General features: G+C 48.9%; 1 protein-coding gene and 1 pseudogene across 2 annotated transcripts in view; one reads left to right on the top strand and one right to left on the bottom strand.

Annotated features, from left to right (window-relative positions):
• NFE2L3 (NFE2 like bZIP transcription factor 3) overlaps positions 1–6,630 on the bottom strand; it is a 30,644-nt gene extending 24,014 nt beyond the window's left edge. The window contains exon 1 of the mRNA XM_007466068.1: positions 6,049–6,630. Within this exon, the coding sequence (XP_007466130.1) occupies positions 6,049–6,630 (582 nt within the window). The remainder of the gene's footprint in view (positions 1–6,048) is intronic.
• A 120-nt stretch (positions 6,631–6,750) lies between these two features.
• LOC103068388 (thymosin beta-4-like) lies at positions 6,751–14,006 on the top strand (annotated as a pseudogene). The gene is made up of 2 exons (XR_457099.1): positions 6,751–6,824; positions 13,801–14,006. The product of XR_457099.1 is annotated as a thymosin beta-4-like (transcript).
• Positions 14,007–14,686: the final 680 nt, after the last annotated feature.

Genomic DNA, 14,686 nt, shown 5'->3' with positions numbered 1-14,686 from the left:
CAAACTATCCCAGAAAGAGGTTAATATTCTCCTTTTACAATCTGGATACCACGGCTCATGGAGGTTGCCCAGGAAGAGACGGAGCTGGGATGGGGTGATGACTAGTTTTAGGTGTCAGCGTGGCCAGGCTATCGTATCTAGAAGTCAATCAAACACTAACCTAGGTGTTGCTGTGAAGGTATTTTGTAGATGTGGCTAACAGCTGCAACCAACCAGGTGACTTTCAGTAAAAGAGATTAACTTCTGTAATCCGAGTGGGCCTTATCTCATCCAATCAGTTGAAAGAAAGCCTTTAAGGGCAAAAGTGAGGTTTCCCTGAGGAAGAAATTCTGCCTCCAGCCTGCAGCATTACCTCCTGCTGGTGGTTTCCAGCTGCCCTGGAGTCTGGATGTGCCCAGCCTCCACAAACACGCTAGCCAATTCCTTGAAATAAGCGTCTTAAACACACACACACACACACCCCTCATACTGGCTGTGTTCTCTAGAGAACGCTGGCTGATGGCAATGGGAACCCGGGTGCACCCAATCTCAAAAGGCCGTGCCTTGCTTCTAGCCACTGCCCATACTCTGCCAACCACCACCTGCAACTCAACCAAAAACCACCCAGCTATGTACCTGAGCCTCAGCCTGCTCCAGCTCTCCAGAAGTGTATTTGAATATTAATGCAGATCCTTAACTAGATTTTGAGAATAAATTATTCATATCGAAAGGCTGCCACAAATGGGAGAAGCTTGTTTTTACGTTTTAAGTTTTGTAGTGGGTGGGAGGGAGGTATGGTTTATTCAGTGCTTAAGAACAGTGACCTGTGTATTCTGGGCAAGGTCACTAACTTGCTATATCACTTTAGGCAATCCTGAGTTTCACCACCTGATTAATTATGATGCTAACCTGCAAGTCTGCTTGCCACTGCCCCATCCACTCAAATTGGCATTAAGTGGTCAGATGGCCCATCAGGATTTCGGATATGACCTACTTTCTCGTTGGGACTCTGGCCTTGAAGGTCCCAAGACATATTCAAGCTCACAGCATCTTGGAAGTTCTGCAGAGCCAACGTGGAGGATGGATGAGGGGCGCTCAACAGACGCTGGCTGAACTGGCCTGTGCTCCCAACCCCGTCCCTGGGCGCCATTTGCAGGTTAAAAGCAAAGATCCAGTTTCCACACTCGAGACACTGCGGTTCAAAGTAGAGGGTGCAAGTCCCACAGAAGAAATGTCACAAAGTGCAACAGGGCTCAAAGGAAAGAACAGGAAATCCTTGTAGATGAGGTGACAGTGGAGAGAAGTCAGAATTTAACAGTAAAAGACTTGAGAGGAATGAAAGGAGGCATTCTGGGCAAAGGCAACAAAGGAAAAGGAAGGGAGAAAGTTATAGCAGGAAAGTAGGCTACAGGTGAAGGATCAGAGGGAGATGAGCTCAGCTAGGGGAGCCACACTGGCCAAACGGGGAGCCTTGAATGACAAGATATCAAATTGGTAGGTAATGGGGACCTAGTGGAAGCTCTCCCCAGATGAAAATGGTTAAGGACCAAGGCGTGCTTTGGAAACCTGCACGTGGCAACGGAACGCACAAGAATAAGTTGGGAGGGGGCATTAGAGGGACCCCGCTGAATTAACAGCAGCTGCTACCATTATCGAGGGCTTAACCATGTACCAACCCTGCTGAACCTGCGTGATCTGTTTTAACCCTCACGACAGCTCCTGATCCGGTACTCTTACCATCCCATTTTACAGATATGAGAACCAAGGCACGGGGAGGTCAAGAACTGTGCTCTGGGTCATATAACGAGTCTAACTCCAGGCCTGGCACACTGACCACTAGAACAGCCTGCCTGGGTCCGCTGGCCGGTGCAGATTCTGAGTTGAGCTGAGAAGCAGGGGGAGCAAAGAGAAGACGCATACACCACAGAGATGACCTCTCTGTAACCTCCCACTTCAGGTGAAGGGGGCTGACTGGGAAGAAGTCTGGAATAAGGTTCCTGGGGGTTGTGGCACATCAAGCCAGCAAAAAACCCCGATTTCCTCGTGAACTTATACCAAGTCCTTCTGAGAATGCCACTATGCATAGCCTAGCTGCTTCCAGGACGGCTGACTTTGTTTTCAACAACTGGAGTATACTTGATAAGCAAGCTGAACACCCCAAGAGGTGCCAGGAAAGAGAGATGGTGACTGCATAACAGATTGGATTGAGTCCCTTGAAATTCATATGTTGAAGTCATAGCCCTCAGTACCCCAGAATGCGACCTTATTTGGAAACTGGGTCATTGCTGACGTGATTAGTTAGGATGAGTAGGGTGGGCCCCTAATCCTATATGACTGGTGTCCTATAAAGAGGGAAATCTGGCTACAGACATGCGAACAGGGACAATGCCACGTGAAGAAGGCAGAGACTGGGGTGATGCAGCAGAAACCAAGGGTTGCCAAAGATTGCCAGCAAACTACCAGAAGCTAGGAGCGAAGGAACCCTGCTGAGACCTTATCTCCAACTTTTTGCCCCCAGAACTGTGAGGCAATATATTTCTGTTGTTTAAGCCACCTGGTTTGTGGTACTTTGTTGCAGCAGCCCTAGGACACTAATGCAGTGACCCATGCCATCCTTTCCAATAAGAAGACCATAGGTGCATCTTCACTGCGTATTTTAGTAAGTAAAACAAAGTCTACTGTGAAACCTTGTACTGCAACGGATGTAATTACATATACGACTATCTCTGTACCATGGCTGTGAGCTGAAAACTGGCAAGTGTTTGATAGTTCATCTATCTCCAATTGCCCGGGCATCAGGGACTATCTTTGATTTTGAAACAAAAAACCAACTTTTACTTTATCATCAAGGACCTTCTTTCCCTTCCCTTTACTTTTAGAAGCAAATATTGACTGTACCAGATTCTTCCTGTGACCTGAAGAAACCAAGTCCAAAGGACAGTAAATCTGAGGTCCTGCTCTACCCCTCTTCCCAGCAGAAGGTCCCCGGTCTGTCCCAGGGCATGAAACCACATCAAGATGACCACAACCCCTCTCAGTTGTAAAGTGGCAACAGTTCTCTGAAATACGGATACTGGTGTTTAGCAGTCACCCCATCTTCACATATGCTCACACACACAATTCTGCAACAACTGTTCATTTCTTTGTTTAACCCATGCATGACTTTGAAGAGCATGCGCTTCATGGGTTGGGAGTGAGGCTGTGGTTAAGAAGGGAAGCTTGTCTACCCTGGGGAATTCCACGTACTGTTTGCAGCTAATGATTAGCCCCACTAAGAAGTGAAACCAAAGCGGTATTTCTTTTGATACTTGGAAAATCCCCTACTCCAAAATATTTTTGCACATGTACAAAAATTATGGAAAGTTACTGGAATCTCCTACAACTCAAATGTAAGTCACCAGAATTATCTATTTTAAAACAAAACAAACCTATGACGTTCCTATGGGGCACAGCACTCACTCTTCGAAGTTAACATTTATTGAGCATTTAAGATGGGACAGGCACAGTTCTAAGCCTGTTGCATGTAATGAATTAATTCTCACAACAACCCCCTGTGGTAGGCACCATTATTATTCCCATTGTGCAGGTGCGAATGAAGCACAGACTGGTTAAGAAATGGCCCGAGGTCACACAGCAATGCGTGGTAGAGCTGGGATCCCAAACCAGGCAGTCTGGCTCCAACACACCCCACCCCCTTAACAAACAAACAACCAAGCCAGACATATAGAGAAACAAGGCAAAAGGGAATAATGTGAGTGGGGACAGGTTAAGGAGGGTGGGTTGAGGATGGGAACAAAAGAACAACAATTACATCCCAGGCACTGGGCTGGCACTTCACACGTGCTTTTCCTACTTAACTGGCACAACACCCTAGAGGGTAAGCATTACTTTCCCACTCAACAGATGAAACACTGAGACTTGGGGAGATTAAAGTAACCTATAATGAGGGCAGATTATTATGTGATGCCCCAACATGCAGCTTTGCTGACTGCAAAAACCAGTGCTATTTTTTCAGCTCATTTTCTCCAGAGTCATGGTTTCAAATTGTAACTTTGGCATTATGGATGGTGCAATCTGCTTTTAAAAGTCAATCCAGCATTGGAGAGCAGTGGTGCTGGGGTCAGGAGTGGGGCGCATTGCCCCATTCCAGCTGCAAGCTTGCACAGAAAACCTGAGTACAGCGTAGATGCTTAATGTGCCAGCCTGGGAGCCAGGAAGCTCAGGGTCTAGACCCACTTCTGGCACTCATTAACTGTGTTGGTTTAGACAAGCCCCCCAACCTCAGTGAGCCTCTATTTTCCTTAAATACGAATTGGATATAAGGATGCCTGGCCTGTGGACCTCATAAGGGCATGTAAAAGGTGTTACCAATAAAGGTGAACTGGCTGTGAAAACTGAAAGGTGCTCGACAGCTGATCATCGTCAGAATTAACAAAATCAGGTCATCCCAGCAGCTACCATGGTCCAGCAGGTCCACACATGCCAGCTGGGGAAGGCAACACCAGAAGAATGGCCCAGCGTGAACCTCACCCTCTCCCCTAGGAAATCTGGGCTCAGGGCATCCAAGGTCTGACTGGGCCTAGGTCCTCAAAGCTTCCCCCAAGGCAGGCTTGCTGGTCTAACTAGGTATCAACCAGGAGAGGCTGGGCCGGGGAGGGAAGCCCTTAAAGAGTGAACAGCCTCATCTCCCTCCCTGCACATTTTGCAGGCCGGCTGGCATTCAGCTGTGATAAGGGCAGGGTGCCACCTGGGCCGGCAGCCCGCACTGGCTTTCATCCATGTATGTCGCAGGATCGGGAAAGGTAGCAGTGCAGTGCGTTACCACTCCTGCAGGGGCAGGGGATTCAGGTGAGACCACCCCACATGGTAGAGAGAGACTGGACGCGTGAGCTGAAAGAATCTTTCCCTCCTGGTGTTCTGAACAGACAGGAGCCCACCGAGACTCTCACCAACCCCCTTGCCATTAGTTCCGGCCCCAGGAAGAGGAAGGGATCAGATCTGCATAACACTGAATCACCCAGCACTTCGGCACAATGACCCCTCCAGGAGAGGGAGAAGCTCGTCTGGCAACTGCCTACACAAACAGGGCAACTCTGAAGAGCAGCAAACAAACCAGTCTGGCCCCAATTCCCATTTTGCATAAGATTGCAGTCCACAAAAAACAACGTCCAAGGAACTCTTGTTGATCACTACCGATTGTTAACACTAAGGTTTGGGCCAAGAGAGAATGAAAAAGGCCCCTTTGAGGGAACTTTGGATAAGGCCATTATGTGGAAACTGCTGTGCTGCGTCTTTAGACTCCAACTTGCCATTGGGAGCACCAGATGCTTCAGTCAACAGATCTCGGTGAACTTTGTTTTAAAAGAAAGTTACACTGAAAGGTTTGAACCTACAAACCAAAGGGGACTTGTTAGTCACTAGGTGACTATCAGGGTACCTGTTTTCTTTATGCTAAAAAGGGGTTACACAAGTTCCGGGGGCTGGAGGATTGTTAGGTGTGGGGGATGGTTAGGTACGAGCAGGTCCGTTTGTGTGCTAGCCTCGGAGCTGACACTGACCACAGCTGCTTAATCCAGGGACGCATCAAAAAACGAACCGCAATGGGTTAAAATCCAGAGGGGGCCACCGTGTTGGGCCGGGTGCGTGGTTCTTAAGAGAAACGTGCATCCTCCCGGGGGCCAAGGCCTCCTTCGGTTCCAGAAAAAGACATCTCAGCTTACACGAGGTACCGAACGTAGAGAGTAGGTCAGAAAATTTCCAGCATTCCGTCTCCCCTCCCCACCCCCGAACTACCCTTGATCTCCGTCAAACACAGGAAAGGTGTTCTCTAAAACCTAACGGATGATTTCACGCACTTCATTCCCAAAAGCCTAAGAGCCACAGCGACAGCACTAAGAGGCTTCGTTCGGATTCACAAAAAAGAGAGGCGCACAGTCGTCCGCAAACCCGCAACGCCCCGGGGGCGGGGGGTGGAAGAACGCAGGGGTACCCCCCCCAGGTCCCTCGCTACCCTCCAGGGCTCCCGGCCAGGTCCCCCAGCACCCCGCTCGCGTCCCGCTCTCCTGTTACCTCGCTCGCGTGTCCGCCGGCGTCCGACACTTGAGCCGTCAGTTCCGCGGGAGCCTTCTCCTCCTCGCCGGCGGCCAAGGGGCTACTCGGAGCCGCTCTGGGATTCCCGCCGCTACCCGGCGCAGCCTGGCTAACTCCGTTCACGCCGGCGCCCACTCCTCCGGCCGAAGAGGCGGCGGCGGCGCCGAGCAGCGCGTGGGCCCCGTCGGCGTCCCCGGCAGCCACGCTGTGCACCAGCCACGCGTCCACTCGGGTGCAGGGAATGAAGGGGACCCCCAGCGCGCGCACCTCCCGAAGCAGCTGGCCCACCGGCGGCGCCACGGGGTCCCGCTCCCGGCCCTTAGGGTGCAGGAGCTCGGCGCGCCCCCACCCTCCCGAAGCCGGGAAGGGGCTGAGCGCGTAGGCAGGGCTCGCCGGGCCGCCCGAGAGCAGAAGCTCATCTCCGAGCAGGGTCGGCGGCGGGAGCAGCAGGTAGAGGTCCAGGTCCAGGTCCAGGTCCAGGCGCAGCCCCGCCAAGCTCAGCAGGATGGTGAGGTGCAGGAGGCTGCCGCTGTCCGACCACCACGGCTTCAGGTACTTCATCCCCCGCCGCGCGCCCGGGGACGCCCCTGCAGGCGCCCGCGGGTCCCTGCGCGCCGGCCGCCGTTTGGGCACGTGCGGCCCCTGCGCGCCGCCGGCACCTGCCCGGAAGAGACAGAAACAATGGACCCGGGCGTGCAGCGGCCGTCGCGGGCCCCCGGAGCCGGGCACAAAACAGTCCCACAGCAGCCGCCCAGGTGCCTGCGGCTCGGGAGAGGCGGAGGAGGAGGAGCCACCTACACTCAGAGAGAGCCAGCTTAGCCGCCCCGCTGCTCCGCAGCCGCTCGCTGAGACCAGGCCCCGCCCCTGGCCGCGGGCGCCGCCGCCGGGGACACGCCCACTGCCGCCCCAGGCCTGCGTGGGGCGGGGCTCCCGGGCTCAAAGGCTCTTTATTCGGGGGGAACGCAAAGCTTTCTGGGAGCAGAAGTTGTTCTGGGCGCCAAGTGGACCCCAACCCTGTAGCCGTGGGCTGGGCGGTTGTGGCTGAATGCGCGGGGTGGGAGTAGGGGGTCCGGGGTAAAGGTGGGTGGGAATGGACAGGATGTGTAGACTTGGGGTGGGGGGCGGGGGCGGGGAGTCGAGGCACTGGGCAGCAGGCACAGGGCTTCCACCCACACGAGAACACTGAGCTGGCACAGTGGGTTCACATCCCAGCGCCACTACCAGTTGTGTGACCTTGAATAAGTTACTTCTCAGTGCCTCAGTTCTCTTATCTGTAAAATGGGGATAGTAGTACCTGTCCAATAGGGATGTGGTGAAGTCAGAGGAAATATTAAATGTAAAGCCCAGAGTTTGACATAGATTCCACTGCTACCGTAAGGATCAAACAGCACTGCTCTCTGTTCCCTCCCGCCTCCCCCCACTCCCGACCTTGTGCTCCAGCCTCACAGACTCCTCCCTGTGTCCTGAGCTACCCCTGCATGAGGCTATGCCTTCCCTCATGGTCTCCTTTGCTCCTGAAGTGACAGTTAAGAGCACCAGCGCTAGAGTTATCGTGCATGACTTCAAATCCCCCTCCATTTCTTACTAGCCTGGAAACTTGGACAAATTGGTCACTCTGTGCCTCAGTTTCCTCACTGTGAAATGGGACTAATAAGAGCACCCCCTCAGCACACCTGTTGTGAGCCCCAAATGAGCTGTGTGTATACCACCAACCACAGTACCTGGTAGGTAGGAAGCAGTCTCTTGATTGTTACCCATTATTTGTACTACCTATCCTCCAAGGCTTAACGCAAAGATACATCCTCTGAATTTTCACCATTTGTGATTCTCTTCCCCCATCTGTTCTCCCACAGTGATTTCTCCATATGCCAACATTGCAACACTTGGCACTTTTCACTTTACATTGTAGTTGAAATTGTTCTGATTTGCCCATTATGAATTCTTGAGGGCAAAAAAACCTGTTTGGCCCACCTTTGTGCCCATGTGGTACCCAGCACTGGGCCTTGCCATTGTAGGTTTTACTAACTCCCATTTCCTTCCGGGGCGGGGTGGGGAGGGCAGAGAGGGAGAAGGTGGTGATGCCTACCTGAGGGTTGGCAGTTGTGTAAGAAGTTGAGCAAGACTTTTTTTTTTTTTTTTTTTTTTTTTCACGTGCCTCTCGCTGTTGTGGCCTCTCCCACTGCGGAGCACAGGCTCTGGACGCGCAGGCCCAGCGGCCATGGCTCACAGGCCCAGCCGCTCCGCGGCATGTGGGATCCTCCCAGGGCACGAACCCGTGTCCCCGGCATCGGCAGGCGGACTCCCAACCACCGCGCCACCAGGGAAGCCCCAAGACTTGTTTTTAAAGGCCCCTTCCTCCACCTGGTTTTCTCCTCTGTCTTGGGCCTACTGTAATGAGAACTTCACACCAGATGTCAGTTTGCCCCGTGAGAACCAGGGGAGCCGAAGCAGACTTCTTCAAAGTCGCTTCCGCTTTAAGCCTTGGGGGTGGGGTTATGGGGTGGTGAAGAGGCTGGAAGAGAGACACTCGCAGGGTTAGTGAGATTTGGGACAGTAGCCCTGTTCACAGCATTTAGTCCCTGGACAGGGATTCAGGTTCTGGGCTTGGTTAACGTCTGCTGAATTCAGATATTTACCTCAGTTTTTACTGAGGACCCACTGAGCTGCCTGACACTGTGAAGGATAGGACATGATTTCATTAGGGACGGAAAGAATGTTCTCAAATGCCTAAATATTTTGGAGATATAAATGACTATACAGGAAGTGCCGTAACCCAGGTGAGAACAGAGATGGTACCTTCTTTAAGGTGGTATCTCCTAGAACCTCGCACGCAGTCGGAGCTCAAGACATATTTTTTTCAGTTGAATTGAGGCATTTACACTTGAGATGTGTTTTGAGGGATCCGAATAGACTAGGAACAGGAAGGACCTTCAAACTTCCTTCCTAATGTAGCTGGCGAAGAGGCTGACCCTCCACCTTTAAAATGTGAGCTGATAATCATAGTATCTGTCAGACTGCTCAATTCAAATGTGTGGATTATGGACTGGTGAGAAGCGGGGCACAGAAAGGACCTTGAGGCCAAATATGAAACAGGAGACTCATAATCAGTCCTACACACCTTTGACCTTCAACATAACAAAAGGTCCCATTTTTAGGAAGGCAGAGAGAGTGGAGGGAGAATGGGTTTTTTTGTCTGGTTGGGGTTTCTTTTTTGTTTTTTTTTCTAGAATACCTCCACCATTGCCTTGTAAAAGTCTTGAAAACTCATCTATGTCTATTAAAATCCTTAAATCAGTGCTACTCAAAGGATAGTCCAAAACTGGGATCAGTCCACAAACTGTTCGTTTCTGGTCCAGATGAGGAGAGTAATAGAACTGAGAGTGTTTAGAAATGTTTATAGTAATTTGACATTGTTGTAACAACCAAGCCATGATCAGCGGGTTTGCTTTTGTATACTTTTGTTACTTAATTTTTCTAGAAATGAATTTTTTTTTTAACTGTAGGGAAGTACTGACCTATAACAAATTGGGGGGAAAAAGCTGGTCCTTCACCAGGATTAGTTTGAGAAGCACTTAATGCATTCTTGTGAGGTAGGCAGGTTCCAAGATGACTTCTAGTCCTCCCCTTTCCTCGAGTGTGGGCTGAACCGGGTGACTTGCTTCTAACAAATAGAATATGGCAAAAATGATGGGATGTCATTTCCAAGATTAGGTTACAAAAAGACTCAGTGTCTTCTGTCTTGCTTACTATCCTAGTCGGGCTGCTATAGCAAAATACCATAGAACTGGGTGGCTTATAAACAGCAGAAATTTATTGCTTATAGTTCTGAAGGCTAGAAGTACAAGGTCAGGGTGCCAGCACAGTTAGGTTCTGGCGAGATCCCTTGTCTGGGTTGTAGACTGCTGGCTTCTGATTTTATCCTCACAGAGAGGAGGGGGCAAGGGAGCTTTCTCAGCTGCTTTCTTAAGGGCACTTATCCCATTCATGATGGCTCTGTACTCATCACCTAATCACCTTCCAAAGGCCCCACCTTGTAATACCATCACCTTGGAGGTTAGGTGTCAACACATGAATTTTGGGGGGATAAAAGCATTCAGACAGCATTACCTTCTCTCTCCATCTCTTGCTCTCTCCCTCTTGGAGAGGGCTGCCATTTTGTGAGGATCCCTATACAGAAGCTCATGTGGCAAGGCACTGGTGCCTTCAGCCAACAGCCAGTGAGAACCTGAGGCCTGCCACAGCCGTTTGAGCAAGCTTAAAGCAGATCCTTCCCTGGTTGAGGTTTGAGATGATGGTAGCCCTATCCAACTCCTGGATCGCAGCCTTGTGAAAGACCCAAGCCAAAGGATGTATCTAAGCTGCACATGGATTCCTGACCCAGAAATGACTCTAAGGTAATAAATGTTTCAAGCCACTAAGTTGTGGAGTTAATTTGTTACACAGCCTAGTTAACTAATAACCTGTGTCAGAAGTGGACATCAGACAAGTGGAAGGAAAAACTAAAAATGCAACTGCAGTTGTGTAGTATGGTTAGTGATATTCTCCATGAATAATTTATAACTGTGAAGTAACATTACAGTAGTACATCCTGGGCCCTTCATTCAATAATCTGGCTTACCCCTATAAATATAGGATTGTAACTTGTCATGAAAGGTATCACTAAAACACTGGCACTGTCAGCTGGTGTGAGGTGACCACAAGTATCAGCATCTTCTCCCATGGCAATTTCTTTTGTCTATCCAAAATAAGCAAGAGGGTTTCCCTGGTGGCGCAGTGGTTGGGAGTCCACCTGCCGATGCAGGGGACGCAAGTTTGTGCCGCGGTCCGGGAAGATCCCACATGCCGTGGAGCGGCTGGGCCCGTGAGCCATGGCCGCTGGGCCTGTGCATCCGGAGCCTGTGCTCCGCAACGGGAGAGGCCGCAACAGTGAGAGGCCCCAACAGTGAGAGGCCCATGTACCGCAAAAAAAACAAAACAAAACAAAACAAAATAAGCAAGAAAGAAAACAGGTCCAAACATTGGCATCCTTCTTTTAGAAAGTTTCTGCTAATATTAGCTACAAGAAATTTAAATTCGTGGTAGAAATTCCAGGGTTAAGCAAAAAAAAAAAAAAAATTCCAGGATTAATAGCATATTAAAAATCTAAGACATAAATTAAGATATGTCATATTATCTAGGAGGAAGAATTAAGCATAGCTAGTTTCAAAACAGGCACAGTCACTAGAATTTAAATGACTCTGCAACTGTTGAGACATTTTGCCAAAGGTTTCTGCAAAATAGGTTCATGAATGGCCTAATTTGCAATCTAATATCTAACAGTCTTGGTGATGATGAATCAACTGATTCTTCGTGAAGAGGAAGAGTTTATCCTCATTCTCTTATCAGTCTATAATCTTCTGAAAGTTGCTCTGGACTTTGGGATGGTGATGCTCACCATCTGTGTGTTCACACATGGCATTCATTGGAGGAGCTGCGATGTACTGAACGCTGCTCTGTGCTGGGACCTTTCCAGGCACAATCTCATTTACTAGTCACAGCAACTCTATGAAGTAGGTATTACCTCCATTTTGTATTATTTAGATAAGGACACAGGTTCAGCGTCATGATACCCTGTGCCCACAGACATGCCGGTGGTAAATGGCAGAGTCAGAATTCAAATGCACCATCTCTCCACTTTCCACTGCAGTTCACACCTCCTCTGTGCTGTCTGGCTTGTTTATTCATGACTCAACCTCCTGCTCCTGCAGGACAGAATGCCCTTCCTCAATCACTGCATTCTTCCCACAGCTTTTGAAAGTGTAAAATCTGCTCGCGGTTTATCTTCTCTGCAGAGTTTCAGGGGAAATGCAGTATTGGTTTTGTCTCTCTGTATGATGCTCCACCTTCTTGATCTTTTACACAAAAATAACCATCTCTGTATTTAGAGCAGCCTGTGTGGTTTGCTGATCCCTGCAGTTTTGACTCCTATGGATCCATGTCAGCCTCAATTACCATCAGTGACAAAGCAGGCACCCATTTGGTGACAGTCATTGGGATACAAAGACAAGTAAGACAAGAGCTTACAGTCTTATTAGGGAAGCAGGATGTGCACAGGGTGAAATGCATGCCATCTGGGGGCATAAGACTCCTCATGTGAGAAGTATGTTTAAGGCCAGGCCTGTGCCAGGGAACTCACAAGATAAACAGCTTTGCTGACCCCCACCTAGTCTCTGTGGTGTGAATTCTTACATTCAGGTCAAGGTTCCAAAGTTTGCAGTTGCTGTGTGTGTGTGTGTGTGTGTGTGTGTGTGTGTGTGTGTAAGGGGATTGCAGGGACAGAAAGGAAATTAGGAAGAGAGGTATAGGCGACATTGGAGTGAGGCCGGTCGGCAGGGAATGAGAAATCTACAAGTTTGCAGTAGAGACATTTGGGAGCAAAGGGGAACTGCCATTGCCAACCCTCGTCCTGTCTATCACATCCAGAATGCTGGACCCCTAAGCTATCGTGGGCCTGTTCTGTTTAACCACAAACCTAGTCAGTGCGGCGAACCACTATAATAAACTCCCAGACTCAGTGGCTTAACCCAGTGAAAGTTTACTTTCTTATTTCACAGTCCAGAAGAGGGTTTAGGATAAGGGGAGTCTGTGCTCTTTGGGGTCATTTGAGGACACAGGCCCTCTTCTTATGTGGCTCTGTCCTCCTCTGGGTCCTCAGCATCCTCTCCATTCAGCTGGCATATGGAGAAAGAGAGTAAAGAGCAAGCAGAGGAGGATTTTATGGGCCAAACCCAGAAGTGGCCCCCATAACTTCCGCTCACATGCCATTGGTCAGAACTTGGCCATGTGGCCTCACCTAAGTGCAACGGAGTCTTGGAAGGTGGGCCTAACTGTCCTCCCAAGACCAAAGGGAAAGGGTAGATACCTGTCTTTGCCACATGTGTCCCTTGGTCTTATTTTGCATTCTATTCATTCAGAAACCATTTATTCAGCACTACTGGGTATCTAGCTCTTTTTGACTAAAAATATTATTTTAGCAACTCCTAGGGAATTAGCACACAAATGCAAAACTAGGTTGGCTTGTTCAAGGTAGAGCAGCACTTCACACTGACAGTCTGAGTGTTTAAGAAATGCTGACTGAAACAACATGGATGGACCTAGAGATTATCATACTAAGTGAAGTAAGTCAGACAGAAAGACATGAACTTATCTACGAAACAGAAACAGACTCACAGACATAGAGAACAGACATTTGGTTGCCAAGGGGGAGGGGTTTTGGGGTTAGCAGATGCAAACTATCAATATTATATATAGAATAGATAAACACCAAGGTCCTACTGTATAGCACAGGGAACTACATTCAATATCCTGTGACAAACCATCATGGAAAAGAATATGAAAAAGAATGTATATATATGTATGAATCACTTTGCCGTATAGCAGAAATTAACACAACATTGTAAATCAACTATATTTCAATAAAATAAAATTAAAAAGAAAACAGAAATGATGCCTGATGAGAATGGTCAAAGCCGATGGTACATACGTGGCAAGAGCTTGGGATTCCACAGTCTAATCCCAGCTTGTCCCAAGCAAGTCATTTTGGGAAGGGCACCTACATCTCTGGACGCTGCACCTCTCACCTGCACAGTCAGAACTTGAACTGGACAGGTTTCTAAGTTCCCTTCTCACCTTGAGTGTCCCTGAAAGTCTTGGTGACCACTGAGGACTATGTTAGATTACTACTAAATTCAGGCACTCGGCGGTGACCACTGCGCAGACCGGACTTTCGCTCGCTCGCAACTCACTCTGCTTGCTCTGCAACCGTGTCTGACAAACCCGATATGGATGAGACTGAGAAATTCAATAAGTCGAAGTTGAAGAAAACAGAAACGCAAGAGAAAAATCCACTGCCTTCAAAAGGAACGATTGAACAGAAGAAGCAAGCAGGTGAGTCGTAAATGAGGTGTGCACTGCCAATACGCACTGTACATTCCACAGGCATTGCCTCCTTATTTTAATTCTTTCAGCTGTTTAACTTTGTAAGCTGCAAAGAGGTTGGATCAAGTTTAAATGACTGTGCTGCCCCTTTTCACGTCAAAGAACGGAGAACTACTGACAACAAAGGCCGAGCCTGCCTCTCCCGTCCGCCCGCCTGTCTGGCTGGCAGGGAAGGAAAAGAACTTGCATGTTGGTGAAGGAGGAGGCTGGGACGACAGTGAAATCTAGAGTAAAGAGCAAGCTCGTCCACAGTGTCCTGCGGGCTGTAAAATGCAGTTTAATCAGAGTGCCATTTGTTGTTGTTGTTCAAATGATTTTAATCATTGGAATGCACAATTTTTTAAAATATGCAAATAAAAAGTTTTAAAACCTGAAGAAAAAAAATTACTACCAGGTCTGTGTTCTCACTTAACTATGAGGCTATCAGACCTAAAGTACCACCACACAACTTTAGAAAAGAAAGCAAAAGACAATACACTCCACTCTTAACCATCTCCAACTAGAAGAATCTGAAAGGCATCTCTCTTTGACAAGTTTGCATCTTTGTGATGCATCTTCCTTACTTTTTCTGCACATGCCCCGTCTGATGACATTCTGAAAGTCTAACACTCCAATTGATCTTCACTCTCCAACTTTACAC

Source organism: Lipotes vexillifer, unplaced genomic scaffold (genome assembly GCF_000442215.2).
Source record: "Lipotes vexillifer unplaced genomic scaffold, Lipotes_vexillifer_v1.1 scaffold150, whole genome shotgun sequence".
Taxonomy (NCBI): Eukaryota; Metazoa; Chordata; class Mammalia; order Artiodactyla; family Lipotidae; genus Lipotes; species Lipotes vexillifer.
This window is presented reverse-complemented; position numbering and strand designations above follow the sequence as displayed.